This window comes from Leucopleurus acutus (assembly GCF_964270905.1).
Source record: "Leucopleurus acutus genome assembly, chromosome: 5".
Taxonomy (NCBI): domain Eukaryota; kingdom Metazoa; phylum Chordata; class Mammalia; order Artiodactyla; family Delphinidae; genus Leucopleurus; species Leucopleurus acutus.
The window spans coordinates 87,015,349-87,040,009 of record NC_139147.1 but is presented as its reverse complement, the minus strand read 5'-3'; the positions used below and the strand labels follow the sequence as shown (position 1 = coordinate 87,040,009).

The 24,661-nt window shown below is 38.1% G+C and overlaps 1 protein-coding gene across 1 annotated transcript; it reads right to left on the bottom strand.

Moving 5' to 3' along the window:
• Positions 1-16,961: 16,961 nt before the first annotated feature.
• Positions 16,962-17,582, bottom strand: LOC309961592 (small ribosomal subunit protein uS10m-like; the record flags this gene model as incomplete). The annotated part of the gene is given in 2 exon segments (XM_082839017.1): positions 16,962-17,099; positions 17,103-17,582. Coding segments are annotated over 2 exon segments (600 nt in total). The 3' UTR covers positions 16,962-16,979.
• Between the last annotated feature and the right edge of the window lie 7,079 nt (positions 17,583-24,661).

Genomic DNA, 24,661 nt, shown 5'->3' with positions numbered 1-24,661 from the left:
TGATCTACTCCATTCTCTTGAGGCCATTTTCTCAAGAGAGACAATGGGGATCATGTGGACAATTTTGAACATGTGCTGTCTCCTGCCCCTTCCAACATTTTTATCAAGGTGAAAACAGGTACAAGGAATGTGACAAACAGCCTTAAAGGAGATGCAAATCACCACGGGGTGGACGGAAGAACAGATATGACAATAGGGAAAGGGGTGTTCTCAAAGAAGCACAGGGATTGGGGCAAAGCTTCAAGAACCAGACAAACCTAAGTTGGAACCATGGCTTGCCTCCTACTGAGCATATGACTTTGGGCAAGTCATTTATCCTTGCTAAGCTTAGTTTTCTGATTGGCAAACATCTACCTTGCAATGTTATTGTTATAACAGAATGATGGATATAAAAGAACCTGACACATATTAGGCAAGACGCAAATTGATATCCTTTTCATATTTGCATGAAGTTGAGCTGCTAAGTGTAGATTTTAGGCATACAGGCTTGAGGGGGTCTTCCCACCTTTTTCCTTCTTGTCCCTTCTCTGGAGTTTCTGTTCAGTTGTCCTCAGCACCAAACAGTATCAGAGAATGAGGTCTAGCGGAATTAATCCAATCCCAGACAAGGCACTCTCGGTGATATCTGGGTCACTCAACATCTCACTTATGTTTGCACATACATTATAATACTATGGGTCATAAATATTTTACCAATTAATGCAGTTGGGACTAGGCCCATCCCTACAGTCATTAAATCAAGCCTGCTTGGTTTGGTCAGAAAGCATTACTTGACATACTTGTGCAGAATAAATCTTGCATGTGTTTTTGATGCAGAGAGAATCCAGAAAGTTTAAATAATGAGTAATTAAGAGTCTGAAAATAATGAATTCCACCATTTTTAAAGCAGATCCTTCGGTGAATTTCTGTTAGCATTTGACATTAAGATCTTTAGTCCTACTTAGCACAAACCACGTTTCTCAGCACCAGCTTCCTCTCCCAAATCTACGATAACTAAAGGTAGTCCTTTAGAGCTATTCTGGACACCATTTTAACTGATTAGTAATGAGGCATGAAGAGCAGGGTGGAAGTAGCAAGTTAGGTCTAGGAGTCATCCGTATGCTCACCAAAACAGCAAAGTGATTTGAATTTTCCTATCTGGATTTTATTTCAGGAGACGATGGGAATGTTTTTTAGCCTCTGGATTAATGGGTTTGGGGTGGAATAACCTTTCTGGGAAGATATATTCATCTCTGTAGTTAAGATGGCACTACGGTCCGTTTTAGAGCTTACTGTCTGTGGATAAAGCAGGTGCTTCTGGGTGTCCAATAGCTGAGAAAATACAATATCACTAAACAGATTTCCTACTTCTAATTCATTGATTTCTCCACTTCCTTTATAGCCATTATTCTCTACCTTCCTTCACTTCCATGGTTATCTAGCTTGGATTCTGCAGTCAAATATCACAATTAGTCCCTCACCCTAACCTCTGCAACACATCTCCCTGAAAAAACCCCATCCTGAATAAACCCATCACTCATCTTTGCTGAGTCTTCACCAGAGCAACTAAGTAGATGGCAGAGAAAAACTACACCACCAGGCAGACTTATATTGTTCGTTTGCCTCACCTGAGTCCTTGACACTGCCCAGAAATCTATTCTTCCAATAAACTTGATCTTCCATCCACAGTAACTACCAGTTCATACCTTCTCTATTCTTCTCTGACCTCCCATCCCCTCCTCTCATCATTGCCATTTTTTGCTAATGACATAGCATAAGACATGCTAGAGAAAATAGAAGTTATTGGTTATTCTGGATCTGTCTGTGAGGCTGTTCCTGAATGAAACTGACATTTGAGTTGGTAGACAGAGTAAAGCAGATTGCCTTCTGCAATGTGGGTTGGCATCATTCAATCCATTGAGGGCCTGAACAGAGAACAAAAGGTGAAGTAATAGTATTTGCTCTCTGATTGATAGAGTTGGGACATTATTCTTCTCCTGCCTTCAGACTTGGACATGGGCTGGAACTTATACCATTATCTCCACTTGGTCTCCAGCCAATTCCTTACAATAAATCTCTATCTATCTATCTATCCTGTTATCATATATTATGTAAATATTTTACAAATAAAATATTGGTTCTGTTTTTCTGGAGAACCCAAAATAATACAAGCACCTAGCAGATATTCATGGACTCAGAGATAAAAGGGAACTTAGAAACTATTTTACCTCTCAAACCAGTTCTTGCAATATGATAGCCATCTGAGTGAGTTCTTACAATTTGAGACAGATTGTATAAAGTCAGTGTTTGACACTGCAACAAAGGTTCTTGGGAATTTTGTGTGTAATGTTTCATATATGCATTTACATATATGTATCTGTACATTTCTCCATAGAGAAGCTGCTAGGCTTTCATCAGTTTCTTTTTTTTTTTTTTTTTTTGCGCATCAGTTTCTTTTTAAAAACTTTTTATTATGAAAAATTTTAAACATATACAAATGTGGAGAGAATAGTATTATAAACCTTCATGTATTCATCACCCAGATTCAACAATATTAACTGATGACCGATACTACTTCATCCTCACCCCCTCCCACTATTTTGAAACAAGTCCCAGACATCATGTGATTTTATGAATAAATGCCAAACAGTTAATTTACAAATACATTTTTAGGACATAATCCTCTACTGATTTGAAGATTGCCTGTATTTACACCTTGAGTTGAATAATGTATTTATTAATTTTCTATTCTCTTTTCCTTATGGACATTCTTCCATGTATGGGAAAGAAAAAATCTCTCTGCCAACTACTTAACCATATTTTTCTATTTATGTAGACTATTTTGAGTAGAGAGTCAAATTTTGGTTCTGTTACTAAGTATGTGACTTTGGGCAAGATTTTAGCTGTCTCTTTTGCATCTGTAAAATGCAAAAATGCTTGAGGATTGTGCCTGTGACATGGCACTCATAATGTTGGCTATTATTATTATTTACTATGACAACTAGAGCTAGAATATGCAGGTGAAAGTGATGGCATCTGTAGAGCTAGAAAATGCAGGTGAAAGTGATGGCATCTGTAATTCTTGTAGTGACTCTAAGAGTCAAGTATATAGCAGATGCTCAGAAAATGCCACCAAGAAGCAAATAATTCACCTTTTCCTCTTTTCATCTTAGAGAATGCCAAGTGTCCTTGTGTGCCCTTATAATAGCTTTCTCCCATGCCAAGGGGATAACAGGGCAGACTGATCCCCTCTAATGGCACACAGAGTCTCACATGTCTGGTGATAAATAATGAAGCAAGATAACGGATTCTGCCTGTAGTCAATTATCTCAGGTCCCTGTTTCTTAGTCTTCCAATGGGCCCTCAGTAGGGACTTATGTAGCCACAGAAACAAGAGCAAAATTGAGAAATAAAGAAAAAACAATTCCATCTGTCAAACTGATGATGGATGCTATCCAAACCTGTGAACAAAACCTTAAGTGCTAATTCTATGCACTGCTGATGCCTTTAATTATGTGAGTTTGACAGATGGAAAGATCATTATGCAGTTTTTATTTAAGAAGCTCTTGCAACTGTAGTTTTTGTGCCAAGGGTAATCAGTCACATTAAAGAATTTGCCAGAAAGTAAACTCTACCTTATTTATAGCTTACTAGGTCCTAATTATGCTTCATAAATGGACAGTCATATAATAAGGCAAACACAAAATATACAGGACTGCAAATTACTACACAGCAGTTACATGTCAGAACAGGCAGCTATTTCAAACCATATAATACTTTCCTGGCAATATGCAGCAAACACACTCCAGATAATACCTTGTTGAAGCAGAATTCCAAAGATCTGAAATGATGTTTTTCCTCAGTCTTGGTTTCAGCAAGACCTTCAGAAAGTTACTGAATAATCATTGTTTGCCATATATATATATATATATATATATATGTATATATATATATATATATATATATACACACAAACACATATATATACACACACACATATATATTATATATATACTCATATATGCATATTCATTCCTCTTTGTGTAGTCCATGTCTATATGGCTTTATCTGACTGCAAGGATTTTCCATCCCCACCTGCTAGTTCTCTAAAGTATTGCCTTTAGGGTCACCTGCATTGGTGTCTTACTTATCCCTGAGTTACATCATCTTATGATATTTTATTTTCTTTCCTCTTGTATTCTTAACTTGGTGGGAATTTTACTCACCTCCTCCCTAATCTCCTTATCATGGCCTTCTTCTAAAGAGGAGATCTAGAAATCTAGAACCTGGAGGGGACCCTGGATGTATAATCTCTGGGTGATCACTGAATGGTTAGAGGTGTCCTATCTTTTTTGGTTCCATAGCTACCTCTCAATCCAAACTTTCATCTTCAAGCTATTGCAGTTCCATGGCTGTGGTTTCCTCACTCCTCTCCCCTCCTGACTTAACTTGCATGCTCTTGAAAGATGGATCTTCTTAAAGCATGATCCTCACACATTCCCCCTGTTCAAGAGCCTTCAGTGGATCTCTTACCTCTAGAACAAAACCCAAAGCCTGGCATTCTAACTCTTCTTGACCTAGCCCCAGTCAACCTTTCTATTCTTGTCCCTCTGCTTATTAATGTATACCTTCTGCTCTAACTATAGTGGACTGTTTAACATTCCCTGGCTTCTCTCTTCTAATCTTCTATTCCTTTACACATCCTCATTGTTCTGCTTTAAACACCTTTTCAAATCATCTTTGCTTCTTTGAACCCTAGACTTCCTTTCTGGTTGAGGCAGGAGAACTCTTCCAATGTGTTCACCCTCAATGCAGTTTCAAACACTGGCCATGTATATGGATATTATATTCATTTGGTATTTGGAATATTCCAAATTATTATTCTTCCTTTTTTATATTTCAGGTTTTTCCCTTTGCAAACAGCCTGTTAGTTTTTTGAGGGCAGAAACCACATATACACCTTGTTAAATTATAAGCTACTAGAATTTGGGACTTGGACAGGTAAAACATGAGTGTAAAGAACATGAGGATTAGCCTCAAACAGATTAAAACTCTGACCCTGGCACTTGCTACCTGTGTGCCACTGGATGAGTTATCTAAACTCTGTGAACCCCAGTTCCTTCACCTATAAAATAGGGATAACAGTATTCTATCTCAGAGGGTTGGTGTAAGAGGCAAATGGCATAATAAATTAAACATGCCCAGTAAATTATAGCTATTCGGATATTAAATTTGTCTGGTATCTTCAGTGCTGAGCACAGTGACTGGCAAATAGTTGGCATTTAATAAACATTAATTGAATTAAACTGCATTTATGTTCATAGCATTTATCTCAGGCTACTACCACTCTTGATGTAAATAATGTTTCCAACTTAGTTGAGTTCCTTAAAATCAAGCATAACTACTGTTTTGAACTTGTCAATATAAAAAATAGTATTATAAACTTTTATGTCAATAAAATAAAAATATCTTCAGTTATGAACATCTGGATTTCAGTTGAATGTAAACCTTTCTGTGGTTTAAATGATGGGGAAGCTTCTTGGCAATCAAGTTAACATGTACCTGCCAACACTGTGAATCGGATACAATAGATACAAGTGAATCACCTAAATTTCAGTAAAAGAAATAGCTGGTCAGTATAAAAGAAAGTATTAGAGAGAAAAGAATGGAAAAGGAGGAAAAGATCTTCAGAACTTGGGGAGGGAGGTTGGTGTGATGGAGACAACAAAGACAGAGGATACCACTACTAGTTTTATTTTTTGCCTCAAACTAACCTTTCACTTCAGACTTGTATTTGTAAATTGAGGCAGTTGGAATAGACTATAATTTCATACACTTTATCATTTGTAAACTATCTTGAAGATTTTTTGCCATAACTAGGTACTATGTGAGCTATTATTTACTTAATATTTCTTTAAATCGACTGACCTTTATTTTACTAAAATAAATTTATTATAAAAATAAATGACATATTACAACCTGGAAAACCAGAATTGGTTGCCATAAATAAAAGATAATGATGAAAATAAACAAAACCAGAGCTATCTTACAAAAAGAACTCATGAAATAAAGCTTCCTACTGAAAGATTTGAGCCTGAATTTGACCTTTCCTTCATAAAAAGGGGGACTATCAAGTATTAAGGAGATGTTAAGGAAAAATAGCACAAACATCAGATCCCTTTTTCATGTAATCCAAATATACTGAAAGAAAATTGAAAAGAAAATGACTTCCTTACTTGATGACTCATTGTTATTAGTTGCCATGCCCCAACACTATCAGACTCTGGACTCTCAGCAACAGTATGAACCCTCACTAGGTATTCTAGCTATACAGATTGAATCTAAACATTCAGTCATATTTAACATGTGGCAAACAAAGCAGGAGTGAAAAGTTTATACCAAAGGTTATAGCCCAGGGTATACTATGACAAAATACTTATCGCTACATTGTAGTTTTGTATTCTACTGATAATTTCATCTGACAGTTTTAAACTATCGATATGTTTGCAGAATATCAGAACAGTCTCAGTAATCAATCAGGAAACAATCAAAATATCTACCTTTGAAGCCTGATTAACCTCACACAAAACAACGAAATACATTATCTCAATTGATAATCTGGGGGTAAGAAGGAATGGGTATCAACTTTTGAATGAATCAGAGTAAGTTCAGTCCAAAATTGTTACCCTTTAAATCTATGGTTTTCAGAAAAATTATTTAATCTCAACTATTTCTGAAGGTGGTCTTTTTTTAATTTTTTAACATCTTTATTGGAGTATAATTGCTTTACAATGGTGTGTTAGTTTCTGCTTTATAACAAGGTGAATCAGCTATACGTATACATATATCCCCATATCCACTCCCTCTTGTGTCTCCCTCCCACACTCCCTATCCCACCCCTCAACGCGGTCACAAAACACCAAGCTGATCTCCCTATGCTATGCAGCTGCTTCCCACAGTTATCTATTTTACATTTGGCAGTGTATATATGTCCATGCCACTCTCTCACTTCGTCCCAGCTTACCCTTCCCCCTCCCCGTGTCCTCAAGTCCATTCTCTACGTCTGTGTCTTTATTCCTGTCCTGCCACTAGGTTCCTCATAACCATTTTTTTTTAGATGCCATATATATGTGTTAGCATACAGTATTTGCTTTTCTCTTTCTGACTTACTTCACTCTGTGTGACAGAATCTAGGTCCATCCACCTCACTACAAATAACTCAATTTCATTTCTTTTCATGGCTGAGTAATATTCCATTGTATATATGAGCCACATCTTCTTTATCCATTCATCTGTTGATGGACACTTAGGTTGCTTCCATGTCCTGGCTATTGTAAACAGAGCTGCAATGAACATTTTGGTACATGACTCTTTTTGAATTATAGTTTTCTCAGGGTATATGCCCAGTATATTGCTGGGTCGTATGGTAGTTCTATTTGTAGTTTTCTAAGGAACCTCCATACTGTTCTCCATAGTGGCTGTATCAATTTACATTCCCACCAACAGTGCAAGAGGGTTACCTTCTCTCCACACCGTCTCCAACATTTATTATTTGTAGATTTTTTGATGATGGCCATTCTGACTGGTGTGAGGTGATACCTCATTGTAGTTTTAATTTGCATTTCTCTAATGATTAGTAATGCTGAGCATTCTTTCATGTGTTTGTTGGCAATCTGTATGTCTTCTTTGGAGAAATGTCTATTTAGGTCTTCTGCCCATTTTTAGATGGAGTTGTTTGTTTTTTTTTGTTATTGAGCTGCATGAGCTGCTTGTAAATTTTGGAGATTAAACCTTTGTCAGGTGCTTCATTTGCAGATATTTTCTCCCATTCTGAGGGATGTCTTGTCATCTTGTTTATGGTTTCCTTTGCTGTGCAAAAGCTTTTCAGTTTCATTTGATCCCATTTATTTTTGTTTTTATTTCCATTTCTCTAGGAGATGGGTCACAAAGGATCTTGTTGTGATTTATGTCATAGAGTGTTCTGCCTATGTTTTCCTCTAAGAGTTTTATAGCGTCTGGCCGTACACTTAGGTCTTTAATACATTTTGAGTTTATTGTGGTGTATGGCATTAGGGAGTGTTCTAATTTCATTCTTTTACATGTAGCTGTCCAGTTTTCCCAGCACCACCTATTGAAGAGGCTGTCTTTTATCCATTATATATTCTTGCCTCCTTTATCAAAAATAAGGTGAACATATGTGCGTGGGTTTATCTCTGGGCTTTCTATACTGTTCCATTGATCTATGTTTCTGTTTTTGTGCCAGTACCATACTGTCTTGATTACTGTAGCTTTGTAGTATAGTCTGAAGTCTGGGAGCCTGATTCCTCTGGCTCCCTTTTTCTTTCTCAACATTGTCTTCATTATTCAGGGTCTTTTGTGTTTCCATACAAAGTAAAAGTTTTTGTTCTAGTTCTGTGAAAAATGCCATTGGTAGTGTGATTGGGATTGCACAGAATCTGTATATTGCTTTGGGTAGTATAGCCATTTTCACAGTGTTGATTCTTCCAATCCAAGAAAATGGTATATCTCTCCATCTGTTTGTATCATCTTTAATTTCTTTCATCAGTGTCTTATAGTTTTCTGCATACAGGTCTTTTGTCTCCTTAGGTAGGTTTATTCCTAGGTATTTTATTCTTTTTGTTGCAGTGGTAAATGGGAGTGTTTCCTTAATTTCTCTTGCAGATTTTTCATCATTAGTGTATAGGAATGCAAGATATTTCTGTGCATTTATTTTGTATCCTGCTACTTTACCAAATTCATTGATTAGCTCTAGTAGTTTTCTGGGAGTGTCTTTAGGATACTCTAAGTATAGTATCATGTCATCTGCAAACAGTGACAGCTTTACTTCTTCTTTTCTGATTTGGATTCCTTTTATTTCTTTTCCTTCTACGATTGATGTGGCTAAAACTTCCAAAGCTATGTTGAATAATAGTGGTGAGAGTGGGCAACTTTGTCTTGTTCCTGATCCTGGAGGAAACAGTTTCAGTTTTTCACCATTGAGAACAATGTTGGCTGTGGGTGTATAATATATGGCCTTTATTATGTTGAGGTAAGTTCCCTCTATGCCTACTTTCTGGAGGGTTTTTATCATCAATGGGTGTTGAATTTCTTTGAAAGATTTTTCTGCATCTATTGAGATGATCATATGGTTTCTCTCCTTCAATTTATTAATATAGTTTATCACATTGATTGATTTGCGTATATTGCAGAATCCTTGCATTCCTGGGGTAAACCCCTCTTGATCATGGTTTGTGATCCTTTTAATGTGATGATGGATTCTATTTGCTAGTATTTGTTGAGGATTTTTGCATCTATGTTCATCAGTGATATTGGCCTGTAGTTTTCTTCCTTTGTGACTTCTTTGTCTGGTTTTGTTATCAGGGTGATGGCGGCCTCATAGAATGAGTTTGGGAGTGTTCCTCCCTCTGCTATATTTTGGAAGGGTTTGAGAAGGATAGGTGTTTGCTCTTCTCTAAATGTTTGATAGAATTCACCTATGAAGCCATCTAGTCCTGGACTTCTGTTTGTTGGAAGATTTTTTTTTTTCACACACACACTGTATTTTATTTTTACAAGAGATAAACTGACACCAAGCATTGTAAATGGATGACCACAACAAAAGCAACAGTGATTGCAATTACCAAACACGAAGCACACTCATACTATGTCATAGTATTGACATTCAGTCCAGGTGTTGGAAGATTTTTATTCACAGTCTCAATTTCAGTCCTTGTGATTGGTCTGTTTATATTTTCTATTTCTTCCTGGTTCAGTCTTGGAAGGTTGTGCTTTTCTAAGGATTTGTCCATTCTTTCCAGGTTGTCCATTTTATTGGCATATAGTTGCTTGTAGTAATCTCTCATGATCCTTTGTATTTCTGCAGTGTCAGTTCTCCTTTTTCATTTCTAATTCTATTGATTTCAGTCTTCTCCATTTTTTTCCTGATTAGTCAGCTAATGGTTTCTCAATTTTGTTTATCTTCTCAAAGAACCAGCTTTTAGTTTTACTGATTTTTTTATTGTTTCCTTCATTTCTTTTTTATTTATTTCTGATCTGATCCTTATTTTTTCTTTCCTTCTAACTTTGATGTTGTTTTGTTCCTCTTTCCCTAATTGCTTTAGGTGTAAGTTTAGGTTGTTTATTTGAGATGTTTTTTCTTTCTTGAGGTAGGATTGAATTGCTATAAACTTCCTTCTTAGAACTGCTTTTGCTGTATCCCCTAGGTTTTGGGTGGTCATGTTTTCAATGTCCTTTGTTTGTAGATATTTTTTGATTGCCTCTTTGATTTCTTTAGTGATCTCTTGGTTATTAAGTTCTGTATTGTTTAGCCTTCATTTGTTTGTATTTTATACAGATTTTTTCCCATAATTGATATCTAGTCTCATAGTGCTGTGGTCGGAAATGATACTAGATATGATTTCAATTTTCTTAAATTTACCACGGCTTGATTTGTGACCCAAGGTATGTTCTATCCTGGAGAATGTGCCATGAGCACTTGAGAAGAAAGTGTATTCTGTTGTTTTTGGATAGAATGTCCTATGAATATCAATTAAGTCCATCTTGTTTAATGGATCATTTAAACCTTGTGTTTCCTTATTTCTTTTCATTTTGGATGAAAATGAAAATTATAGTTTTCATGAAATGAAAAATTATAGTTTTCAACTATAATCTCTTCAAATATTTTTTCAGGGCTTCTCTTTTTCTCTTCTTCTTATGGGACCTCTATAATTCAAATGTTGGTGCATTTAATGTTGTCCCAGATGTCTCTGAGACTGTCCCCAATTCCTTTCATTCTTTTCTCTTTGTTTGGCTCTGCAGTAGTTATTTCCACAATTTTATCTTCCCAGGTCACTTACCCATTCTTCCGCCGCAGTTATTCTGCTATTGATTCCTTCTAGAGAATATTTAATTTCATTTATTGTGTTGTTCATCATTGTTTGTTAGCTGTTTAGTTCTTCTAGGTGCGTGTTAAACGTTTCTTGTATTTTCTCCATTCTGTTTCCAAGGTTTTGGATCATCTTTACTATCATTACTCTGAATTCTTTTTCAGGTAGACCGCCTATTTCCTCTTCATTTGTTTGGTCTGATGGGTTTTTACCTTGCTCCTTCATCTGCTGTGTGTTTCTCTATTTTCTCATTTTGCTTAACTTACTGTGTTTGGGGTCTCCTTTTCGCAGGCTGCGGGTTCTTAGTTCCCATTGTTTTTTCATGTCTGCCCCCATTGGCTAAGGTTGGCTCAGTGGGTTGTGTAGGCTTCCTGGTGGAGGGGACCGGTGCCTGTGTTCTGGAGGATGAGGCTGGGTCTTGTCTTTCTGCTGTGCAGGACTGCGTCTGGTGGTGTGTTTTGTTGTGTTTGTGACCTTATTATGATTTTAGGCAGCCTCTCTGCTGATGGGTGAGGTTGCGTTCCTGTCTTACTAGCTGTTTGGCACAGGATGTCTAGCACTGTAGCTTGCTGGTCATTGAGTGGAGCTGGGTCTTAGCATTGAGATGGAGATCTCTGGGAGTGCTTTCGCCGTTTGACATTACATGCAGCTGGGAGGTTCTGGTGGTCCAATGTCCTAAACTCGGCTCTCCCACCTCAGAGGCACAGGCACAGGCCCAACACACGCCTGGAACACCAAGCCCCTGTCAGCCACATGGCTCAGAAGAAAAGGGAGACACAACAAAAGAAAGAAAGAAGAAAATGAAATAAAATAAAGTTATTAAAATAAAAAATAATTATGAAAGATTAAAAAAAATTAAAATGTAATTAAAAAAAGAAGGAAAGAAGAGAGCAACCAAACCAAAAAACAAATCCAACAATGATAACAAGTGCTAAAAACTATACCAAAAAAAAAAAAAGAAGGAAAGAAAAAATGAAACAGACAAAACCCTAGGACAAATGGTAAAAGGAAAGCTATACAGACAGAATCTCACAAAGAAGCATACACATATACACTCATAAAGAGAAAAAGGAAAAAAAAAATATATATCAGTGCTCCCGAGGTCCACCATCTCAATTTTGGGATGATTTATTGTCTATTCAGGTATTCCACAGATGCAGGGTACATCAAGTTGATAGTGGAGATTTAATCCGCTGCTCCTGAGGCTGCTGGGAGAGATTTCCCTTTCTCTTCTTTGTTTGCATAGCTCCTGGGATTCAGCTTCGGATTTGGCCTCACCTATGCGTGTAGGTTGCCTGAGGGCGTCTGTTCCCGCTCAGACAGGATGGGGTTAAAGTAGCAGCTGATTAGGGAGCTCTGGCTCACTCAGGCCAGGGGGGAGGGAGGGGTATGGAATGCAGGGCGAGCCTGCAGCAGCAGAGGCCAGCGTGACGTTGCACCAGCCTGAGGCGTGCCCTGTGTTCTTCCGGGGAAGTTGTCCCTGGCCACGGGACCCTGGCAGTGGCGGGGGGCTGCGCAGGCTCCCGGCAGGGGAGGTGTGGATAGTGACCTGTGCTTGCACACAGGCTTCTTGGTGGCTGCAGCAGCAGCCCTAGCATTTCATGCCTGTCTCTGGTTTCCATGCTGAGAGCCGCGGCTCGTGCCCATCTCTGGAGCTCGTTTAGGCAGTGCTCTGCATCTCCTCTCCTCGCACACCCCGAAACAATGGTCTCTTGCCTCTTGGGCAGCTCCAGACTTTTTCCCGGACTCCCTCCCGGCTAGCTGTGGCTCACTAGCCCCCTTCGGGCTGTGTTCATGCAGCCAACCCCAGTCCTCTCCCTGGTATCTGTACTGTGAAGCCCGAGCCTCAGCTCCCAGGCCCCACCTGTCCTGGCGGGTGAGCAGACAAGCCTCTCGGGCTGGTGAGTGCCGGTCGGCCCTGATCCTCTGTGAGGGAATCTCTCCGCTTTACCCTCTGCACCCCTGTTGCTGTGCTCTCCTCTGTGGCTCTGAAGCTTTCTCACCACCCAACCCCCATGTCTACCAGTGAAGGGGCTTCCTAGTGTGTGGAAACATTTCCTCCTTCACAGCTCATTCCCAGTGGTGCAGGTCCCCTCCCTATTCTTTTGTCTCTGTTTATTCTTTTTTCTTTTGCCCTACCCAGGTATGTGGGGACTTTCTTGCCTTTTGGGGGATCTGAGGTCTTCTGCCAGCATTCAGTAGGTGTTCTGTAGGAGTTGTTCCACATGTAGATGTATTTCTGATGTATTTGTGGGGAGGAAGGCAATCTCCAGGTCTCACTCCTCTGCTATCTTTAAGGTCTCCTGAATGTGGTCTTTAAAGATAGCAATATAGGAGGCTCCTGAACTCCTCCTCCCAAATACACACCAAATGTGAGGCAATTCCCTCAGAAAGAAATCCAGAAACTGAGTGACTCTTACACATTGGTCAAACAAGAAAATATGCATATCAAAATGGGCCACTTTGAGTCACCAGTATCTCCCTGGAAGGATCTTGTACACACATCTGTACCCTAGCTTTTGTGGCTGTCATCCAAAGGACAGGTCTCCAGACAGCCTGTTCTGATAGTCAATTTGGCTTCCATTTAGGAGTTCCACATGACTGCAGGAAACAAAGAAGCATTTAATAACTGGCTATCCCTCCAGAGCTCAGCACAGAGGGAGCAGGCAAAAATGCCCAACTCCCAAGTTTTACCTGAAAGGGGCCTAACTACATACTTTCCCAGCTGCTGCCTGAGAGTCTGGCTTCCAACCAACTTGCATCTAGGTGCTAAGTGCCATCCTCCCCTGTGGGACACTGATGGGTCTAGGCACACCATCAGCTACTGACAGCCACTAAGAAGAAAGCAGGTTGGACAATCACAAAGACATTTACTGAACATTCCATCCAACACCAGCAGAATACACATTCTTCTCAAGTGCCCATGGAACATTCCAGGATAGAGCATATTGTGGGTCACAAAACAAGTCTTAATAAATTGAAGAAGATTAAAATCATATCAAGTGTCTTTTTCTGACCACAATGATATGAAAGTAGAAATCAATTACAAGAAGAAAACTAGAAAATTCACAAATGTGTGAAGATTAAACAACATGTTTTCGAACCAATGGGTCATGAAAAAGTCAAAACAGAAATAAAAATAAATCTTCCAACAAATTAAAATGAAAGCACAACATACCAAAACTTATGGAATGTAGCAAAAGCAGTGCTAAGAGGGAAGTTATAGAGATAAATGCTCATATTATCAAATAAGAAAGATCTCAAGTAAACAACCTAACTTTACCCCTCAAGACACTAGAAAAAGAACAAAAAGCCCAAAGTAAGTAGAAGGAAGGAAATAACAAAGGTCAGAGAGGAAATAAATGAAAAAAAAAGAATGTCTGTTTGGGTCCTTTGCTCATTTTAAAATTGGATTATTTATTTATTTTTGCTATTGAGTTGTATGAATTCGTTATATATTTTGGATAGTAACCCCTGATCAGACACATGGCTTGTAAATATATTTTCCCATTCCGTAGGTTGCCTTTTCAAATTATTGATTGTTTCCTTTGCTGTGCAGAAGCTCTTTAGTTTGATGTAGTCCCACTTGTTTAGTTTTGCTTTTGTTGACTGTACTTTTGCTGTCTTATCTAAGAAATCATTGCCTAGATCAATGCCAGAGCTTTTTCCATATATTTTCTTCTAGAAGTATCAGTTTCAGGTCTTACATTTAAGTCTTCGATTCATTTTGAGTTAATTTTTCAAATTGTGTAAGATAGGGGTTCAGTTTCTTTCTTTTGCATTTAGATATCCAGTTTTCCCAACACCATTTATTGAAGAGACAATCCTTTTCCTATTGTGTACTCTTGGCACCCTCGTCAAAAATTAGTTTATCATACATATGGGTTTATGTCTGGGCTCTGTATTCTGTTCCACTGGTCTATGTATCTGTTTTTATTCTAATACCACATTGTTTTGATTGCTATTGCTTTGTAATATAACCTGAAATCAGGAAGTGTGATGTCTCCAGTTTTGCTCTTCTTTCTCAGGACTGCTTTGGCTAGTCAGGGTTTTTTGTAGTTCCATATGAATTTTATGACAATTTTTTCTATGTTTGTGAAAAATGGCACCAAAATTTTGATAGAAATATGTTGAATCTTTTTTTTTTATAGCTAACCTTCTTACCTTCTTTTTTTTTTTTATTTATTTTAGGCTGTGTTGGGTCTTCATTTCTGTGCGAGGGCTTTCTCTAGTTGTGGCAAGTGGGGGCCACTCTTCATCACAGTGTGCGGGCCTCTCACTGTGGTGGCCTCTCTTGTTGCAGAGCACAGGCTCCAGACGCACAGGCTCAGTAGTTGTGGCTCACGGGCCTAGTCGCTTTGCGGCATGTGGGGTCCTCCCAGACCAGGACTCGAACCTGTGTCCCCCCCTGCATTAGCAGGCAAATTCTCAACCACTGCACCACCAGGGAAGCCCCTTGAATCTTTTTTGAAGAAGCCACTTTCATAGAAACGGAGAATAGAATATTGGTTTCCAGGGGCTGGGCATAGGAGAAAATGAGATGATATAGGTCAAAGGGTATGCATTTTCAGTTATAAGAATAAGTTCTGAGGTTCTAATGTACAGCATGATGACTATAGTTACTAATACCATGCTGTACACTTAAAAATTGCTGAGAGTAGATCTTAAGCATTCTTACCACAAAAAAAAGAGTTAACTTTGTGAGGTGATGAATGCATTAATTATCCTTTTTTTGTGTGTGTCTACATTTATTTTTAAAGAATTATTTCTTTCAAAATGAAAATGAGTCACAATGGCTGCTTTGCTAGACACAGTTACTATTATACTGCTCTTGCTTTATTGACTAGTTCTTAATCCTGAGGCTTATACCTGGGATAAACAGGCTTTAGGCATTTGTGAATGACACAGTCGACAACTGAGCTGCAAACAGAATGAGGTCATGGGGCACAAGGCTGTAATTCTTCTCATGTTAATGACAGTAATGTAAGTCTGATACATGAGCAGTGTGCATTCAGAACACTCACACCTGATAGCAGGTCAGGAAAAGAGAACAGGGACTCCAGTTTAAGGGTGGAAAACTGAGAAGTCATAACTACCCCAAAGATGTGAAGGAAACCACAAAAGACATGGGCCGGATTCTGCTGTAAAAAGGAAACGTATCACTCCCTTGGGGTTGGTACACCAACAACCTCAGCCCACTGTCATCTTGCCTCTTTCAGAGCTTTAACTACTATTTAATTTTATGGAAAAGTAGACATCCCCAAACAAGAAGAGTGCTATTCACCAAAAGAAAGAGGTCTTATCAGCATGGAACTTAATAAGGAAAAGTATTTATTTGTGCCTTGCACAATTTTTGAAAGCTGTTATGCTTTTCAGTTTTTGGTATTTACTATAGTGCTGGGTGCAAAGTCAACAAAAGAAAAGCTTATTGAATAAATGAATTACAGGATGAATGAAATGATACAGTAATTTCTTGAGAGCTCATATTCCATTATAGTGACCCTTCTAGGCAGCCCTGAAAGGGTTTGGGCTACAGAAGAGTTCAGCGCATGCCACAAATGTGCTTGATCTGCTATAAAATATATCAGTTTTCAAGAATGTAAAGCTTACATAAGGTAAAACTTGGAGGTCACCACCCCCAAACTAACATATGCCAGCCTGCATTAAGGTAAATATAAAAAACTTTAACTGCTCAGTGTTAAATTAACCAAAGTTTCCTTCTAGGTCCCTCAAAAGAAAGAAATGTGTGTGAGGAATATTTGAAACACTCACTTTTAGATGAAAGAAATGATACAAATCACAATCAGTACAAACTAATAATTGAACAACAGTGGAATAACAAAACATGAATTTGACTGTTTTGGTACAGAGTGGTCCAAATGGTTTGCTCACATTTGTTAAAATCCGAACTGAAACAATGACATGTATAAAAGAATAGATAAAGTGGTTCCTGCACAATAGTCTGGTGTATCATAAACTTCCAATCCCTGCTTTCTACTGATCAGGCCGTGCAGCCTCAGGAGAGCAGTCAGGGTGACTTGAAACTGTCTTCACTGGAGACTCCCTCCACTTGACATGCTCACTTCACATCCAGCACAAGTGGACACTGAGACTTTATGACTTGCTTTCTTCTTCTTCCTCTGGTATTGTTTCCCAGATTGGCTTTTTGATGTGTTCTGGTAACTGTTCTAATTTTGTCTTTGTAACTTCCATGGCAACTTCTTCAGGTAAGTTTCACTGAATATATTCCAAGTAGACATCTGCTGTACTCCCAGTGAGATGTTCTAACTCTAAACATCTGTAAAGTGCTCTCATTTCATACTGAACCCTGTGCTTCTTGAAAACATGCACTGATTTGAGAAGAGTAAATCGCTCTATTTTCCTTGGAGGTTCATGTACTTTAACAGAGATACCAAGTTCTTTAGCAGCAAGTGCAACAAAATATTCATAACTGTCCAATACAGCCTTATCATGGCCTTTTACTAAAACTGATAGGCGCTTATATAACGTGTCTGGTTCATCAGAAACGGTTATCGTAGGCTTGGTCAAATCCTTGGGAACATCAATGTGTAGGTTTGAAAACTGTACCCACTTCATATTGGTGAGAAGAAGGCCACCATTTTTGGCTGTACTGCTCCTAGAACTGCATACAGAAAAATTCCTCGAACCCTGCCAGAGACGCCATCCCAGGGGCCCAAACGCTGCTCGCGCCGCCATCTTGCCGTTCTGCATTAATTATCTTGACCTTGGTAACCATTCTACCATGTGTATGTATATCAAATCATCATGTTTTACACTTTAAATACATACAATTATATTTTTTAATTATTCCTCAATAAAGTTAAAAAAGAAAGGACAAAGCTGGAAGCAAGTTGTATATCTGATAAGCAGTTATTGTTCAAAGTACTTAAAGAACTATATAACTCAGGAGAAGAAGAACAGTCAATTAAAAAATGGGCAGAGGAACTGAATAGACATCTTTTCAAAAAAGACATAAAAATGGCCAACAGGTACATGAAAATATGCTCAATTAGTCATTAGGGAAATACATATCGAAACCATGATAAGCTATCACCTCACACCTGTTAGAATGGCTATTATCAAAAGACGAGTGATAACTAGCATTGGCAAAGATATGAAAAAAAGGTAACCCTTGTGCATTATTGGTGGGAAAGTAAATTGGTGCAGCCACTATGAAAAACAGTGTGAATATTCCTCAAAAATTAAAAATAGAACTACTGTGTGATCCAGCAATACCACTTCTGGGGATAAAGCCAAAGGAAATGAAAACAGGATACTGAGGCAATAACTGCACTTCCATGTCCATTGCAGCATTATTCACAATAGCCAAGATATGGAACATAAACACACACACACACACACACACACATATATAGAATGGAATGTTTTTCAGTCATGAGAAAGAAGGAAATTCTGCCATTCACGACAACATGGATGAAACTTAAGGGTGTTATGGTAAGTGAAATAATTCAGACAGAGAAGGACAAATACTGCATGTATCACTTATATGTGCAGTCTAAAAAAACTCAATTCATAGAAATGGAAAATAGAATTGTGGTTATCAGGGGGTGGGAGAAATGGGGAGATACTGGTGAAAGAGTACAAACTTTCAGTGATAAGATAAATAAGTTCTGGAAATCTAATGTACAACATGGTCATATAGTTAACAATACTATATTATGTTCTTACAAGTTGCTAAGAGAGTAGATTTTAAATGTTCTCACCACACACATACAAACAAGGTAATTATGTGATGTGATGGAGATGTTAGCTAACACTATGGTGGTAATCATTTTGCAGTATATAAGTGTATCTAATCAAAACACTGTATTCCTTAAACTTACACAATATTATATGTCAATTATATCTCAATACAACTAGAAAAAAATCTCATTTATTTCTCTTTAATCATTTGAAAAAAGAGATTAATAAGTCTCACTTCACAGGATTGTTATAAGAATTAGAGGTAATGCATGTAAAAAAACTAATACTTAATGGGATTTCAGAATTGACAGCTCATTCTTAGGACTGACATGTACAATCACCTGATAAAGTAGGCAGGGCAGTTATCCTCATTTCCATTTCCATTCTTCAGTAGCAACTGAAGCTCAGGAAAGATCAAAATGGAAAATCCAATCACTAGTAGGTAGTGATTTAGGCTTGAATTTAAGCCTTTTGATTGCCAGCCCAACTTTTTTTCTTCTCTCTGTTCTGTCTCCTTTCTTCCTCCCTGCACATGGAAGCAGGGAACTGGCCTGAAGATGAACGTGTTGGAAGATGAAGAGTCTAATGTTTCTGCCTGTGTGCTCCTGTATATCTATACACTTGAACCAAGGAAGTGGGTAAATATGGTCTAAAAGACCCCTCGCACTCTTTGCCTAGCTTACCTTTGGCACTTCTTCCTGAAGGGCTTAAAGTGTAGACAATATCTATATTCCTATTGATACACATGCTTTCCCTCAAATACACCAGGCATTTGCATTGTCTTTTGCCTCTATTCCCTTTGTTACCTTCTTCTGAACTATACTTCCCCATTGCATTCCTGGCCTTGTAAACAAAACAAAAATCTGGCCCCAAAACCAAAACCAAACCAAACCAAACATCCTACAAAGCAAAAGCCATAAGCCCAAACCAAAGATCACTTCTTCGCAGTAGCTTCTCCTTACCCTTCCCAAAGAGAAAAGATTACCTCCTCATCTGTGTCCTTTTTGCATCTGTACTTACATTATCCTCACATTTTGGAATGGGTTTCTTTTGCATGTTTGTATCACTTTTTTGCCTGAAAGTTCTTTAAGAAGGGGAGCATGTGCATGCCACTTTTGTAGTCAGTGCCTAGCATGTTGTCCCGTAGTACACTGTACTTGCTCCACAAATGCAGGCTGACGTAAATTCAATTGAATTTGTTCTTCTAAGAGAAGGTAAATAGTGAAAGAAATGTAACTTGTCTATATATAGAATAATTAGAGACGCCAATAAAAGTGTTTAGCATAAGACTGGCTACTGTGGAGTTGTGATGTTGCTGCTGTATATTTGTTTGCAAATGGTATAATAATATGTATATAAATTCATACATCTACTAAAACACAAATAATATAGCAAGGCAGAGAACATAGATGTTGCTGCTTGGAATTTTCTTAGCATTCTGGACTTTGCTGAAAAAATAAGAGCTATATTAAGAGTGCTAAATTGAAATTGCCAGACTATCCAGTTATTGGGGGAACATGGTAAGGTGTAAAGTTATGCAAATGAACACAGGAAATTGATCAGACTTAAAGAGTGAACAAAATAGAATAAAACCAAACTTGCTGCCCCAAAATGCCATCAAGGTCCTTGCTTTGCTCTCCTGGGGAATTTTTTTGTCCGTGCAAGATACCCTGGGACCAAGTAAGAGATAATTCATTTCAAAATGAGATGGCCTATTTTTGGAGTACTGCCCTGAATTTTCCCTTTTGCCTATAATAATCTATTGTCCTGGATACCAAAAATAGTGTGTGGCAGGGATTATTTAAAGCTCTTCAGCAGAAGGCAGTTATGCAGCCTGCTGAACTTCTTAGAACAAAAGAAGTAAGTTTCAGTTAAAGGGAACTTTGAAATGGTCTGTGGAGCCATGGAGCCATGTATGCTGGTACCATCAGTACTTTTGTTTTCCTTTATTTTATTTTCTCAGAGTTGGAGAAAGCCCCAAAGACCAGATAGGGTAGAAATTTGACATGATAAAAATTAATTGGAGGGCTTCCCTGGTGGCGCAGTGGTTGAGAGTCCACCTGCCGATGCAGGGGAACACAGGTTCGTGCCCCGGTCCGGGAAGATCCCACATGCCGCAGAGTGGCTGGGCCTGTGAGCCATGGCTGCTGAGCCTGCGCGTCCGGAGCCTGTGCTCCGCAACGGGAGAGGCCATAACAGTGAGAGGCCCACGTACCGCAAAAAAAAAAAAAAAAAAAAAAAAAAAAAAAAAAAAAAATTAATTGGTAGGCTTTAGTTGGGAAAATCCACCTCAAAAACAAATAAATAAGATGTAAGGAAACATTTTAGAACTGTGATGTTTATTTAAGTTGGATGATGCTGGGGCACCAGGAGGGGCCACTGCTTTTTGCATAAATATCTTTAAGCAAGAGTCTCAATCCTTCTGGGCTACATGACTTCTTCACCAAGGGGCTCAAGAAGCTATAATGCTCATCAACTATTTGAAGGATGTTTTTGTTTCCTAACACTGCTGTAAAAGAATACCAAAACCTTAGCTATAGTAAACCTTTAAAACCATAACCCTTTAAATCAGCACAAATTTATACTATTAAAATTCTGGATTTCATAAGTCTGAGATACGATTCACTGGGCTAAAGCCAAAATGTTGGCAGAGTAGAGTCCTTTTAGAAGCTCTGGAGAGAGGATCCATTACTTTGCCTTTTCCAGCTCCTAGTAGCCACCTTTATCCCTGGATGGTGGTCCCTTCCCTCATCTTCAAAGCACATCACTCCAGTCCCTGTGTTCATCATCAGTTTGCCTTCTCCTCTGTAGGCAAATATCGTTCTGTCTCTCCCTTATAAGAACATTTGTAATTACACTTAAGTCCACTTAAAGAAACCAGGATAGTCTACCCATCTCAATATTATTAATCAGATCTGCAAAGTCACTTTTGCCATATAAGGTAACATTCACAACTTCTGAGGATTAGGATGTGGATACCTTTTGGCAGGGGGTGGGGAGCATTATTCAGTCTAGCACAAAGGGCTATCAAGCAGAAGAGGAATTAACCTCATTTTGTGTGACAGTGAACATAACCAGCCATGGCAAGACACATTTTTGAAATTTGAAAGGAAGTATTTTGGATTTATTAGAACTTTCCAAAAGTGGAGAGAACTCCCTTGGGTGTATGACAAGATGTTAAACTGGAATTACAACTATGGCACCACAGTATAACAGGACATTCCAAAGAGAAGTGCTGGACAGAAACACAGATTTCCAAAGAAGATGACTCCGAAAGAAGACTATCAGGGGTCAAGAGATTGGAGATTGGGAAGGATTTTCAAAGAGATTTCTTTAAAGGGAGCTTGTCTCTTCTCTCTTTCTCACAGGGAATGTGGCAAGGATGCTCTCTCCTTTATGTCCAGCCTAGAGGGAGTGGGCTTCAAAGAGACCACTCTAAAAGAGAGGAGGCTTGGACTAGTGTGTGAACAGCAAGAGACTGGCCATCAGTCTCAGTGGGTAGTGCAAAAAGAAACAGATGCTCTGTAATGGAAGAAATTGCTCTTTCTCCAATGGTGAGTCGAAGGTGCACAAGGCCCAGAGAACATATGTGGAAACTGTAGTAAAGTCCTGCTTAATACGATTTCTATTGAAAAATGAAGGGAGTCCACTGGAGGATCTGGATAGGGAGGACTACAGGAAAATCAGAAGCTGAGGAGGGAGGCAGAGCAACAAGCCAAAGGGTGGGACTTCTGGTATCCTGGGAGTCACCTCACAGGGGCTCAGCAGGAGAGCCTCTGAAGAATCTGTCAACTCCATATACTCAGGAACTATTGGTTTTAGTCATCAGCCAGAATCATGGACTGTGGAGCCAACTTAAGGCTGCACTTATGACTCCAACTTTTGTGAGGTCTTAAACTTACAGATATTGAGAGGCTCTCTTTAAGAAAAAGATAAAGCATCACAAGTACAAAATTAGCTAAAAGGTCATGGAAGAGGCCTTTGCAAATGAAGAGCTCTAAAGTTTGATTTCAGTAGCTTTATGGTAAGTTCACAAAGTTAAGAATTTTCTGCTGCCTTTCCCCCTTCTCCCTTCTTATACTCCATTGCCAGAAGGGTCTGAGAACAAGATTAGCTAGGCAAGCCAAGAAGAAAGGGCCAGATCACCCACTAATGGTTGGAAGAGATTTGTGTCTTTGGATGAATACTGAAGTGTTGAAAAGCATATTGAATTGAATATTTAATTACATAACTGAGAATGTACATTTGTGATTTAAAAAGACTGCAGCACTCTGCATTAGCCATGAGTGACCAGAAACCATGAGTTCTGCCCATTTCTATTTAGAGGCTGGAATAAACTTCTCCCACCAAGTATCTATTAAAGTGACAATGGAAAGTAAAAATTTGTGTTTTGATTATATTCCATGAGCTGTGCTTATTCGATATACAGGTTATAGGCATTGGTGAGTTCAACATCACTAGTATGCACAAACAGTGATAACTTGTCAGGGACGTTGTAGAAGAGCTTGAGGCATCTCAAGTGAGTTAAACTAAGTGGTCTTTAAGGTCACTCTAGTTCTGATGATTTCTGGTTCTTCTATGCTTCTCAACCACTGATAACAGAGCCTTTCCTAAGAAAAGTTTTGACAGGGAAGATGAGAAGCCAGAGAAAAGGCAGAAGATGGTGTTAGGTTGATTATGTATGTTTATATATGTATATATGATTATACATAAGTGAAATGAATGACTGTGGTGACAAGGGACAGGAAGGAGGAATTAGGATTTAATTGTTATTATAAGGTAGTGAAGTATCATAGTGTTATTTGAAAATGAACTTGGATTAGTTGTATATTACAAACTCCAGGGCAACTACTAAAAGGAAAAAAAGAAGTATAACTGATATATTAAGAAAGCAGAGAAAATGAAATAACAAAATTCTCAATTAAAACCACAAATGGCAGAAAAAGAGAGGAAGATAAACACAGGAATAAAGAATAAGAGCAAAAAATAGAAAGTTGTAACAAATATAGTAGATATCAATCTATATCAATAGTGACTTTGAACATCAATAGTCTAAGTACACCAAGTAAAAGACAGAGATTGCCAAAGTGGATGCAACAGTTAAGTATATATTGCTTACAAGAAACTTGCTTTAAATATAAAGACACATGTAAATTAAAAGTAAATGAATGGAGAAAGGTATACCATGCTAACACTAATCAGAAGAAAGCAGGAATAGCTATATTAATTTCAGACAGAGCAGACTTCAGACCAAGAATAGTTATCAGTAATAAAGAGGGGCATTACATAATGATAAAGGGGTGAATTCTTCAGGAAGACATAACAATCCTGAAAGTGTATATGCCTAACAAAGGAACATCAAAATATGTGAGGCAAAAACTAATAAAACTGCAAAAATAAATAGATGAACCACCATCATGGTTGGAGACTCAACACCCCTCTATCAGAAATGCACAGATCTGGCAGGCAGAAAATCGATAAGAACATAGTTTAACTCAACAACATTGTCAATGACCTAGATATCATTGACATTTATGGATTCTTTTATTCAACAACTGCAGAATACACATTCTTCTCAAGCTCACATGGAACATTCATCAAGATAGACCACATTCTGAAACACACTGTAACAAATTTAAAAGACTAGGAATCACATAATACCTGTTCTCAGACCTTGATGGAATTATACTAAAAATCGATATCAGAAAGATAGCTGGAAACTCCCAAAATAATTGAAGGCTAGACAACATACTTCTAAGTAAAACATGGGCAAAGAAGAAATCTCAAGAGGGATTTTTAAATATTTTGAACTAAATGAAAATAAAAATACAACTTATCAAAATTTGTGGGATGCAGTGAAAGCAGTGCTTAGAGGAAAATAATAAAATAGCATTAAATGCATATACTAGAAAAGAGGAAAGATCTAAAATTAATAATTTAAGTGTCTACATTAGGAAACTAGAAAAAGAAGAACAAATTAAATCCAAAATGATCAGAAGAAAAAAATACTAAAAATTAGGGCAGAAATCAATGAAATTGAAATTAGAAAGTCTGTAGAGAAAATCAATGAA